At 44.0% G+C, this 13,146-nt stretch overlaps 1 protein-coding gene across 6 annotated transcripts in view; it reads right to left on the minus strand.

The window, feature by feature from the left end:
- The window catches only part of LOC129812526 (protein Smaug homolog 1-like), a 116,445-nt gene that overhangs the window by 63,785 nt on the left and 39,514 nt on the right, over positions 1 to 13,146 (minus strand). For all 6 annotated transcript variants that reach the window (XM_055864155.1, XM_055864152.1, XM_055864153.1 and 3 more), the window contains exon 3: positions 7,996 to 8,577. In XM_055864155.1, coding sequence (XP_055720130.1) covers positions 7,996 to 8,577 — 582 coding nt within the window. The remainder of the gene's footprint in view (positions 1 to 7,995; positions 8,578 to 13,146) is intronic.

A 13,146-nucleotide genomic window follows, 5' to 3' on the forward strand; every position in this document is an offset into this window, starting at 1 on the left:
CGGCAGACAGATCAGCCGGGCTCCGTGTGGTAAACCAGGCCAATTGGCAAAATAGGTGGCCAAAGAATTTGTCCGATGGGCCTCTTAAGCTAACAGTCCAATGTGCTCTGGACAGCTAGCAGGCCGCGGTTAGCAGGCTAACGGATGGGCATTCAGGGGACGATGCGACGGCGGAGCCAGTTGAGAAAACCACCTCGGGCAAATCACGTCGGTGGTCCAGTCGTGATGGGTTGGCGGGGGTCCGGGCCAGTTGGCAAAATAGGTATTGTAGCCCAGGGAGTGGCTGATGGGCTTTTTTGGCTAGCCGGGAGATGGGCCAGGTAAGGCTTGCTCCAGGCTAACTGGTTCTTGCTTTGGGACAGGGATGTTAGCCAAGAGTGGCCTCTCGGATAGCAGCTAGCTAGCTGCGATGATCCATGCGATTTTTTTTTTTTTTTTTTTTTAAAGGTTCAGAGCTTGCGGTAGGAATCCGGCGATAAGGAGAAAAATAAGTCCGATTTGCGTCGCGCTGTGCAGACTGGCGAAAGTTGTCCGTGCTAGAGGTAGCTGATGACCGCTAGCAGTGGCTAGCTGAACACTAGCTAGTTAGCTGACTCGTTTCTGTTGGGGTTCCGGTTAATTAACAAACACATTTTGCATTTCCTGGCTTCCACACAAGCCACTAATGCTGACCTTTGGAACAACTACATTTTAAAAAGTCTAATAAATCCACCTTTACAATAAATCCATTCCTTATTTTAGACAGGTCTAAAGAAGCATGATATGAAGAAAATGTAGTCTATTTCAGAAGAACAGAATAGTATACTACTCAGAGTTGTTCTTATGTTAGGTCCTGATCTGGCTATGCCAAATGGCTGTGGGCTACACTAGTTCATTTAGCAGACAAGATTTGCTTAGAATTCTGTGGCATTATTTTATAGTATGAAGAAAACAATTGAACAAAGCTGAATAAAATAGAAAATATTCAAACGTTTTGAGGGAGTGCGCAAAGGCAAGTCAGAGGCAAGTCAAAGTCAAATCAGTTAAGAACAAATTTTTATTTTCAATGACGGCCTATGAACAGTGGGTTAAATGCCTTGTTCATGGGGCAGAATGACAGATTTGTACCTCGTCAGCTTGGGGATTCGAACTTGCAACCTTTCGGTTACTGGTCCAATGCTCTAACCATTTGGCTACCCTGCCGCCCCAAAGTTAACAAAGAAATAGGTACTCCTAAATGTTTAATTTAGAGTTATTAATGTAACTTTAGATGTTCTACAAACGTTGGGCTATATGTTTTGATTTTTGATACATTGTGAGGCTGCATGATGCGACTCTAATGATGATTTGAAAAAAGTCGCTTGAAAGGCATGAGCTCTGCTTTGTTTTTTTGCGCAGGCTGTACACACTAAATCAAAAATCACTCATTCACAATTTGACAAACCCTTGATAACTCCCAGAATTTAACAGCAGCATCCCCTTTGTGTCACTAAGTTAAATACAGGTTTAAAATTTTTTTTTTAAAAGCATAAAAAAATGGTGTGGCCGTAATGCACCCTAAAACAATCCATGCCTTTTGCGGCCAGTGCCGGCGTGCCCTTCTCCCGGAGTGCTGCACTCTCAATCACTGTGATCGGGTCTTCCTCACAGGCTACAAGGGAAGACAGACACATCGGAGATGCAACTGCACACGTTCTTATCCAATTCCGAGGTGCATATTGAAGATATTGGAAGAAGTGTCCACATTTACTTTTCGTCAGCTAACAAGATGAGTAGGCCTAATGAACAGCAATAGCACTAGCCTATCGATCTACTATCACCCATAGTACAAAAGTCGACCTATTCTATTCTAGAAATATTCCAAACAGTCTGGGACAGTTATTGGATGCGATAGATTCCTAATTAATACAACCACAAGCATCCCAATTTATTTATTTTTTTTAAGTATTTTTTTTTACACACAATGTGGCTGACGCAACAGATCAGAACATTTAGCTTAAAATGTTGCTAAACTATTCAGATTTTTCTTCACATTATAAGCACAGCAATGCAGCAATGCACACATGATAGTAGGCTATAAGCGCTAATGTTTCATTAGCGGAAAACACCTTTATGAAAAGTGAATGCAATTATGCATGTAGTGCTTTTATTATAAAAAGGTGCACTTTTATGGTGAAAATTACCTTCCCCAAACTTGAAACTCACACGGTGCTTATGTTAGTCTCTACACCACTTGTAAAGTGGATTAATGTGCTCAATTTTAAGAAGTAATTTGGCCACTTTAGTTGTGATACAATCATTCATAAAACATGTAGGCATATGGGCTAGGCTACATGAGGTGGGCGACTATGATTGGAAAAAGTAGCAAATAAAAAAGGCACTGTTTCTTATGATTGGCATCATTCACAAGTGATAGGCTAATATTGGCCACCCATCAGACTATTCTTGATTTAATCTTGCATTTAGTGTTCTCAGTCAACTTACCTGGTAAAATAACGGTAAAATAACAAAAAAAATTTTACAGTTGAAGTCGGAAGTTTACATACACTTAGGTTGGAGTAATAAAACCTTGTTTTTCAACCACTCCACAAATTTCTTGTTAACAAACTATAGTTTTGGCAAGTCAGTTAGTACATCAACTTTGTGCACGACACAAGTCATTTTTCCAACAATTGTTTACAGACAGATTATTTCACTGTATCACAATTCCAGTGGGTAAGATGTTTACATACACTAAGTTGACTGTGCCTTCCAGAAAATGATGTCATGGCTTTAGAAGCTTCTGATAGGCTAATTGACATCATTTGAGTCAAAAAATTTACCTGTGGCTGTATTTCAAGGCCTACCTTCAAACTCAGTGCCTCTTTGCTTGACATCATAGGAAAATCAAAAGAAATCAGCCAAGACCATTAAAAAAAATAGTAGACCTCCAAAAGTCTGGTTCATCCTTGGGAGCAATTTCCAAATGCCTGAAGGTACCACGTTCATCTGTACAAACAATAGTACGCAAGTATAAACACCATGGGACCACGCAGCCGTCATACCGCTCAGGAAGGAGCTTGGTCGCAAATGGGTCTTCCAAATGGACAATGACCGCAAGCATACTTCCAAAGTTGTGGCAAAATGGCTTAAGGACAACAAAGTCAAGGTATTGGAGTGGCCATCACAAAGCCCTGACTTCAACCTGATAGAAAATTTGTGGGCAGAACTGAAAAAGCGCATGCGAGCAAGGAGCCCTACAAACCTGACTCAGTTACACCAGCTCCGTCAGGAGGAATGGGCCAAAATTCACCCAACTTATTGTGGGAAGCTTGTGGAAGGCTAGCCAAAACGTTTGACCCAAGTTAAAGAATTTAAAAGGGAATGCTACCAAATATTGAGTATGTAAACTTCGGACCCACTGGGAATGTGATGAAATAAATAAAAGCTGAAATAAATCAATCATACTCTCTTATTATTCTGACATTTCACATTCTTAAAATAAAGTGGTGATCCTAACTGACCTAAGACAGGGAATGCTTACTCGGATTAAATGTCAGGAATTGTGAAAAACTGAGTTTAACTGTATTTGGCTAAGGTGTATGTAAACTTCCCACTTCAACTCTATGTGGGAACTCCTTCAAGACTGTTGGAAAAGCATTCCTCATGAAGCTGGTTGAGACAATGCCAAAAGTGTGCAAAGCTGTCAAGGCAAAGGGTGACTACTTTGAAAAATCTAAAATAAAAAATATTTTGATTTGTTTAACACTTTTTTGGTTACCACATGATTCCATATGTGTTTTGATGTCTTCACTATTATTCTACAATGTAGAAAATAGTAAAAAATAAAGAAACACCCTTGAATAAGTATGCGTCTCCAAACTTTTGAATGGTACTGTAACTATTTGACTGGCACCGTGTGAATACTTACAGTACCAGTCAAAATACAGTACCAGTCAAAATTACAGCTGTGAGGCTAAGAGCTTTCCACACCTGGATTGTGCAACATTTGCCCATGATTATTTTCAAAATTCTTCAAGCTCTGTCAAATTGGTTGTTGATCATTGCTAGACAACCATTTTCCAGTCTTGCCACAGATTTTCAAATAGATTTAAGTCAAAACTGTAACTTGGCCACTCGGGAACTTAATGTCTTCTTGGTAAGCAACTTCAGTGTAGATTTGGCCTTGTGTTTTAGGTTATTGTCCTGTTGAAAGGTGAATTAATCTCCAGGTGTCTGGTGGAAAGCAGACAAACAAGTTTCTTAGGATTTTGCCTGTGCTTAGCTTTATTAAGTTCATTTTTTATCTTGAAAAACTCCCCAGTGGTTAACAATTACAAGCATACCCATAACATGATGCAGCCACCACTATGCTTGAAAATATGGAAAGTGCTACTCAGTAATGTGATGTATAGGATTTGCCCCTAACACTTTGTAGTCCGTATATAAAGTTACCTACTTTGCCACATTTTCTTTGCAAACAGGATGCATGTTTTAGAATATTTTTAGTCAGTACAGGCTTCCTTCTTTTCACTCTGTCATTTAGGATAGTATTGTGGAGTAACTACAATGTTGTTGATCCATTCTCAGTTTTCTCCTATCACAGCCATTAAACGCTAACTGTTTTAAAGTCACCATTGGGCCTCATGGTGAATTCCCTGAGTGGTTTCCTTCCGGCAAATGTGTTAGGAAGGACGCCTGTATCTTTGTAGTGACTGGGTATATTGATACACCATCCAAAGTGTAATTAATAACTTCACCATGCTCAAAATGATATTTAATGTCTGCTTTTTTTATCCATCTACCAATAGGTGCCCTTCTTTGCGAGGCATTGGAAAACCTTTCTGGTCTTTGTATTTGAATCTGTGTTTGAACTTCACTGCTCGACTGAGGGACCTTACAGATAATTGTATGTGTGGGGTACAGACTTGAGGTAGTCGTAAAAAAAGAATATTGCACAGAGAGTCCATGCAACAAAACAAAAATATAAACGTGTTGGTCCCATGTTTCATGAGCTGAAATAAAAGATCCTAGAAATGTTCCCTATGCACAACAAAAATCTTATTTCTCTCAAATATTGGGCACACATTTGTTTACGTCCCTGTTATGTGAGCATTTCTCCTTTGCCAAGATAATCCACCCACCTGACAGCTGTGGCATATGAAGGTGATAAAAAAAAAAAAAGGATTACACAGGTGCACCTTGTGCTGGGGACAAAAGGCCACTAAAATGTGCCGTTTTGTCACATAACACAATGCCACAGATGTCTCAAGTGTTGAGTGTGTGTGCAATTAGCATGCTGACTGCAAGAATGTCCACCAGAGCTGTTGCAAAAGAATTAAACGTTCATTTTTCTACCATAAGCCACCTCCAATGTAGTTTTAGAGAATTTGGCAGTACATCCAACCGGCCTCACAACCACAGACCATGTGTAACCATGCCAGCCCAGGACCTCCACTTCCGGCTTCTTCACCTGCGGGGATCGTCTGAGATCAGCCACCCGGACAGCTGATGAAACTGAGGAGTATTTCTATCTCTAATAAATCCCTTTTTGGGTGAAAAAAATATTTCTGATTGGCTGGGCCTGGCGCCCAAGTGGCTGCGCCCCTGCCCAGTCAAGAGATATCCATAGATTAGAGCCTAATTATTTCAATTGACTGATTTCCTTCCAAAATCGTTGGAATTGTTGCACTTTGCGCTTATATATTTGTTCAGTATATTATGTGACTTGTTAAGCAGATTTTTACTCGTGAAATTATTTAAGCTTGCCATAAAAAAGGAGTTGAATACTTATTGACTCAAGATATTTCAGCTTTTCATTTTTTATTACATTACATAGTCCCTCCCCTCCCACCCAATTTCATTGTTGGGGAAGAATGATTGTTTGGGTCCAGTCTCCAAATTAGGGACTTTTAAGCAATGGAATATTTCTATCCAAACTTTCGAGAAGGTTTGTATAGAAATATTCCATATATATATATATACACGTTTAATTTAAACTTGTATTTAACTAGGCACGTCAGTTAAGAACAAAATCTTATTTACAATGACAGCCTACCCCGGCCAAACACTCCCCTAACCTGGACAACGCTGGGCCAATTGTGCACTGCCCCATGGGATACAGCCCAGGATCGAACCAGGGTCTGTAGTGACGCCTCTAGCACACTCGGGAGCCGCAAAAATACTTAGCAGATCTAGATGGGGGTTCCTAAACACTTCTTGGGTAGCCTAGAACAGTCCAATGACTTCACTGGTTGAAATGGTTGAATATAAAATCAAACTAGAGAAAATTACTTAATGTGGGTATAAGCTAAAATTCTTTCTAACCTGACCACTTTGGCTGATAGTAAATGTACTCACGTTGGGGTGATGATTACTAGGGCCACATTCAGTAAGCAAACATTGTGGATTGTTGCAAATTGAATAGAATAGAGCTGACATGATTCTACATATCAGGCATGTTTGTTGTACGTGACGTATCTCTATCTGAACGTTCTACAAAGTTGTGCCCAACCCAACCCAACCCACAACATCCTCGCTGATTGGCTGGCTAATCCCACAGTGACCGACCATTGGCTTAAAGAAGGGCAACTCTAGGTTAGAGTTGTGAAATCGTTCCTTTGTGCGATGGACATACTGCTGAAACTCCCAAGCCTAGTTAAAATAAAAATAAAAAAGAGGGTCTTGTGCAGGGCCCGGAGCTTTAAATGTGTCCTTATTTATATCCTCAGCTGTCTCCTTCATTGGAGAAAAAAAAAAAGACCATTGCATTCTTCGGCTGGAAATATCCTGCTCTAACCACAGATATGTTCAATCTGAATGGCTTTGGGATGCTGGAGCACAGTAGGACCTACTGTTTTAGACTTCAACACGGCGGGTAGACATTTTTCTTTCCTTTGTCAGAGGTGGCTACTGGCTGGCTGGGTGGGTTTGTTTGGAGTCTGTTTACCTACGTGACGGCCTGACCTCATTGGCTCCCGATATGGCCGATCTAGAATGTTCTAGTACAAAAAAAAATCGAATCAAATTTGATTTGTCATATGCTTAGTAAACAATAGGTGTCGACTAACAGTGAAATGCTTACTTACGGGCCCTTCCCATAACGCAGAGAGAAAGAGATCTAGAAAAAGAATAACATGAGAAACTAGGGAAGGATAACCTGGACGATGACAGATAATGGCACCTTCAGACCTACAGGGTTAGGGTCAGGCTTGGGTTTAAGTCCTATTAGAAATCGTTGCAGATAGAAATATCACAAATAGAGCTGACATGATTCCTTATCCTCCATATCAAAGAGGCATGACATCTCGATCTGAACTTCCTGAACATTCATTCAAATACTTCAGCCGGGCTTGATTGAGCTTGCCTGGCCCACTAAAACTAATAGAAGTCACAAAACTGAAAAACCCGGCCACCTGGCACTCCAGACAGGATAAAGAAAATACAAGGAGTATTAGAAATATTTCAAATGTATTTTAACCCAGGTCTGGTCAAATGGGAAGACCCTCTATTTGAAACGGTTGCTAATACACTAAAGAGGTGTAAAATGTCATTGTAAATCACACTAAACTATCGTTTCAAACAGTCCGGAGACGAGTTAAGTCCCTTTAATAAAGACCACCCTCTTGTCAGTAGCGTTCAGGAACCCTGATTATGCGCATGCAACTGCTGAGCATGCTGCTAAGAGTGTGAGTCTTCAAATACTAAAACATCCATCAGCGGTGGAGGAGGCCACGGCTCGACCTTCCTTTCCTCGTCTCCTTTCATGCACCACAACTGACGGTGAAAAGCCTGGGTAGCTTTTCAAACTTAACGACTTGCTCTTTGCAGGATAAGCCAGAATACTACTGTAATGCAAACAGGGTGTAAACAGTGCTTTATGAATTCAAATTGATCGATTAATTGGACTGCTTTCAGATCAGTGCTGATCCAGAAAGAAAGTCAACCAGGAGAAGACACGAGGAAAGGAAGCTATGTCAGACTTTTGGGACGTAACCTACAAAAAGCAGGAAATCGGAAAAAGAAAGAGCCACTCACTGCTGCCGCCCGTGCCAACCGTGTTGATACTCCCAGGCACCGACGAGGACGGGTAGAGCGCCAGGTGCCCGCCATTCTCACACCCTCCATGCCCCTGCTGCTGTTGGTGCCAACCACTGCCCAATCCCGAGTCCCTGGACCCCTGCCAGCCGTTGAGCCTATCATCCGAGCCGTAGCGCTGGTGGTGGTACAGCTGACCCAGGTGGCTCCCTGAGGAACTCCAACTGGACCCTGACAAGGAGTGTGTCGAGGGGGGCGTCTGATGGAGTGAGGCCGGGGCGGGGGGTGGCCGTTCCAACGAGTCGCCCCGGGCAGCGGCGCGCTCCTCCAGGTGGTTGAGCCAGAGGGCGAGGGCGGCGCGGTCGTCCAGCGAGGTGGCCGGGTGGATGAGGGCATAGGAGAGGAGTTGGCGTGACTCTTCGAGGTGGCGGCCGTGGTCGATGGTGTGCGCCAGGATGCGGGGGAGGAGGCGCATGTACTCGCCCTTGGCTTCGACGTTGCCCGGCTTGAGCAGGGGCAGGTGGGTGAGGACCAGGGAGATGACACGCTCCTTGGGCTCGCCCTGCCACTGGCTGATCACCACTGGGGGAGGAAGAGAGAGATGAAGGGTTAGTACAGCAATCTACAGTACAACATAACCGTGGCTTATTCAGGATGGTGCAACACTTTGAATTTTGCAGATAGCAAATGTGTGTGGGACGATCCCTTATCCAGCAAGTCAGAACATCAATTCTGTTCCACACAATATCTTTCGGTGGAAAAGTTCTGTAATTGCCTTTCGCACTGGGCTGAGTGAAGCCCGGAATAGACTCATAGTGTTTGTATTAGCTCGTTCTCTCGAAAGAGAGCGGCATGGTGGGTTTGACCTTCAACTCGATAGAACTCCAGGCAAAGCCACTCTCTCTTCACATCCCAACAGATTCTCAACGTATCCCCAACATATTGTGGGAGCTGGAAGGAAAATAAGTCATTCAGTGAATCCAAAACAATTATGTTGTGGGAGCTCTTGCTTTTGCTTGTAGGAAATCCAGATGCCTTCCCCCCCCCACCCTTAAACAGGACTTGACAGGAACATAATCAACAACCTGTTTACAACCACACATGGCGGTGGGCAGACGGAGAACGCAAGGGGTGGATGGAGGAACGAGAGGCGATAACGGACAAGATCGATTAAGAGGTCACTTTTTATTTTCCTACTTTGTTAAAATCGCCACGTTCAAATTCTTTAAAAAGTGCATCCCTCCTTCCTCTAAGTAATCACATTTTACAAATGAATGGACAGGTGAAAGCCATGTGGGTATTTCCCTCGAGGTCACTTGTCCAATCATGCCTAAAATCAGTGATAACATCCAAGGAAGAATGGACAATAAAAGGATTATCTAGAAGTCGAGAGTGGGTGGGTAGTTAGTTGAGCCCCTAGGCAGTGTGGTTGCTATACCTACCCTGTGGGGTCGTGGAGCCTATTGTTGCCTCAGCACTGCAGCCGTGAGAAGCATGCGTCGCAGAAACAGTGCGTCATTCCTATCAGATTGGGACAGAGGCTATACATACTTCCGGGTCGAAGCTGTGGGGCTCAGGCCTGACCGCCACCGAGAATAGAGGAGACTGTATTGTAAGAGTAGAGGATACTGCAGTCAGCCCAGGGGTTAACTTCCTGTTTAGGGATCGGGATGTGTGCATGTTTGTGTGACCCTTTACGTCATTGGTCAAACATAACAGGCCGGGCAGATGTAGGCTACTGTAGTCATCTCTAATTCTGATACATGACGAGAGGGAATAAATAAATACTTAATAAATGCTAGAATAATACTACAGTACACAGTATTCTCCAGAGGTCACAGCTTTGTCACAGAAAAAAAGGTTGTGTTCCAAATGGCACTCTATTCCCTATATAGTGTATTACTTTTGACGAGGGCCCATGGGTCAAAATTAGAGCACTATATAGGGAGTAGGGTGCCATTTGGGACACGTCCCGAGTCCGGAGGCTTGTTTAGGAACGAGGCAAGGCAAACTCCTTGTTTAGAAAGCACAGAGATGTCACCTAATGGGGACCACAGGCGGGCGGCTCTGTGGCCTATGATTAAGTGTCCCCTTCGGTAGCTAGGGCTTTTTTTTTTGGCACTGCCATTTTTAAAGTTCAGGCGCCCTTGACGGCGAGAGAGAGGAGGTAGAAAGGGATAGAGAGAAGGAAGACAGGGAGAGAGAGCAGAGAGCGACGGAGGGGAAAGAGGAGAAAGAGGCAGTGTAAGGAAAGGACAAAGAGGAAAGGAGAGAGTGTGCGAGAGAAAAAGAGAGCAACAAAATAGTGGGAAAGAGAGAGGACACCTTCCCAAAATCCTCTAGAGGAGATGTGATCTTTTTAATCAGCAGGCATGTACGCTACAACCATGCCCAGGGATGAAACACTCAAACCTGAGTCTACACTGCTTGCTTCAGGACCAAGTAAAGATGAAATTGGGATTTTATCTCTGGAAGAAGGAGCACCAGCATGTATTCGAGACCATCTACAGTATCTGCAGGTGTCAAATAAAGGGCAGGGGGCACCCTAGTGGTTAGAGTGTTGGACGAGTAACCGAAAGGTTGCTGGATCGAATCCCCGAGCTGCCATGGTAAAAATCTGTTGTTCTGCCCCTGAACAAGGCAGTTAACCCACTGTTCCCCGGTAGGCCGCCACTGTAAATAATAATTTGTTCTTAACTGACTTGCCTAGTTAAATAAAGGTTACATTTAAAAAAATATATAAATAACCAGGGAATGAGAAGATGTAGGTGTATTTTCCCATATAGTGGTGCCCCAGTGCTGTACCTACTGCCTATGGCTCTGTTGGGCTAAAGGCCCAGTTGATCTGGCAATCAAGTCCTCACGACCCCCAGTAAACGCCCCTCACTTGAGTGAGTGCACACTTGACTTGGCCTGAGCTCCTCCTCCTCTCCCTTTATTGCTTTTACTATCCACCGACTCTCCAATCCACCGGCTGCCCTACGGTCGCTCTCAGTCCACTGTGCTCCTCCACTCCCTCTCTTTTCACCCTTCCTTTCCCTCCACCTTCCCTTTCTCCTCCACTCTCTCTCTAAGGGGTTAGTTGTGCATGGGAGCAGCAGGCAGCTAATACAATAGCCTACTCATCTCTGGGATTCTCACTTCCTCCCTCCTCTCCCCCTTCACTTCCTCCCTGTATTCACATATAGATGACATCCAAAAACAGCTTGAGACCACAAGTCTTCCTCCCTCTAAGTGTCAGTTGGATTAATCTATTCCTTGCCTGTCCGGGAAGAAGAGCAACATTGATCACACTTTATTGAAATGGGATTATGTTACGTGCATTTTTTTAAAAAAACGGGTATCCATTCATCTTGTGCTGTGTGACACACACACAATCAACAATGTAGAATACAAAAAAGTCTCTCTCACACTCACTCACTCTCTCAAACACAGGACAGGTGAAAAGCAACATGGAAACCACCCTCTGGGAATCTGCCTCTGGGAATCTGCCTACACTTCATCATTACAGTTACAGTACAAAAAGGTAAGAAGACGAGACTAATATCACTAGAGATGCCCCCCCCCGGGGGTTGGAAAGAGTCAACAACAGCTGGACGAGTCTCAGTGGATGAGAACGCTTCCTTTACAAAAGAGAGGGAAACGAGGAGAAAGAGAAACCTGCCCAGACATTGCCTGTCAAGAGGTCAGTTTACAGCGTTCAGAGGTCAACGTGTGGTCACTAGGCTAGGGAAACAGGCCACTCGTGAACCCAGAGGAATGCAACAAGGAGAGTTCTGAAGTCTGTAGCAGACTTCTCCTCCGCTTTCCTCCTCCCTCTATCCCCACCCTCGCTGACCCCTCGGGGTAGCGTTAACCTCATCCAACTCCAGCAGAAAAAAGGGAGAGAGAAGAAAAAATGAAAATAAAAAGCAGAGCAGACACTGTTGAGGGGGTGTAGAAGTAGAAAGGAAACTGAGATGCCGTTCCTTACCTCCCCTCACTGGGCCTGAGTAATCGCTCCCTCAGTCTGCCATTCCTACTCATTTTTGTCTCTCCCGCTGAAAGATGTCAGTCTGAGTTCCTCACTCTCTAATAGCTCCCTCTGTCCTCCCCAACCTAACTGAGGGTGTGGCGACTGGCCTTAACAGAGGGAGAGGTCATTTCTGGGAATGTGTGGATCACATTCACAGTATCTCCCAGCCCCCCCGTCCACTCAGTCGGATTGGGCCTGTTCTCTCAACTAGACAATGCTTTGTTGCCTGGTGAACTCTACGTGGCACCCCGGGCCCTGCAAACAAAACACGTTTCCCCGCTGTCGCAGAGGTTGTGGCTTTCTAAAATTCCTGCATTGGGACATATTTGGTTTCTTTCTCTTCAGAAAGAAACCACATTTTCTCCCCAAAATATGATAAAAGAAATGTAATACAAAAAAATTATGCTAAATGAATGTAGGGGAAACACTTGGAACAGGGTGTCACTTGGACCAGCAGCCATTGCACACATCAAAAAGGGTGCGTCCTTCGCTCAGTGTATAAATACAGCCGTGTTTTTCCACTTGGGCCACTTTGCAGAGGCATGTGGTTCTCGCACTTCCTGGGCTCAGCCCAACTGTCTCCCTGCAAGTCTGGTGCCACAAACCCCATGGATGACACAGGAGAGACAGTTACCAACCAAAGAAATAGAAAATCAGGGTTAAAAAGGTTCCAAGCTCTTTCTTTGGAATAGATTCCTATGATACCAAGCCCTCATACAGGTCACCACAGGAAGGAAAAGGTTCGTCATCACCACCAACACCACCGCAGATCATTTTACTTGCCGGCAGAGTAGAAATGACAAAGAGACAGACAACTCGAAATAAAATAGACTCTTCAAACCCACTCCAAAGTAAAATGGATGCCTATAGATAGGGAGGTCTCTGCTTTAAATAGGATTACAAAAACGAACTCGGGAGTTTTCAAATGGTCGTCATGGCAGTGGTAAGCAAGGTTGTAGGCTAGGCTACGTCACAACTCAACAAAAAAACAACCCACACTGTATGTCAGAGCCTGACCTGGCTTCACCATCAGATGGTCCAACTTCGCTCAAGCTGCCTGAGCTGTGGCAAATGACACATCTTACAGTGGCTGGCTGTCCTTCATAGACAAGCCACAGCTTTGGTTTCTGAACTCA

This window comes from Salvelinus fontinalis, chromosome 16, assembly GCF_029448725.1.
Source record: "Salvelinus fontinalis isolate EN_2023a chromosome 16, ASM2944872v1, whole genome shotgun sequence".
In the NCBI taxonomy this organism is placed as follows: Eukaryota; Metazoa; Chordata; class Actinopteri; order Salmoniformes; family Salmonidae; genus Salvelinus; species Salvelinus fontinalis.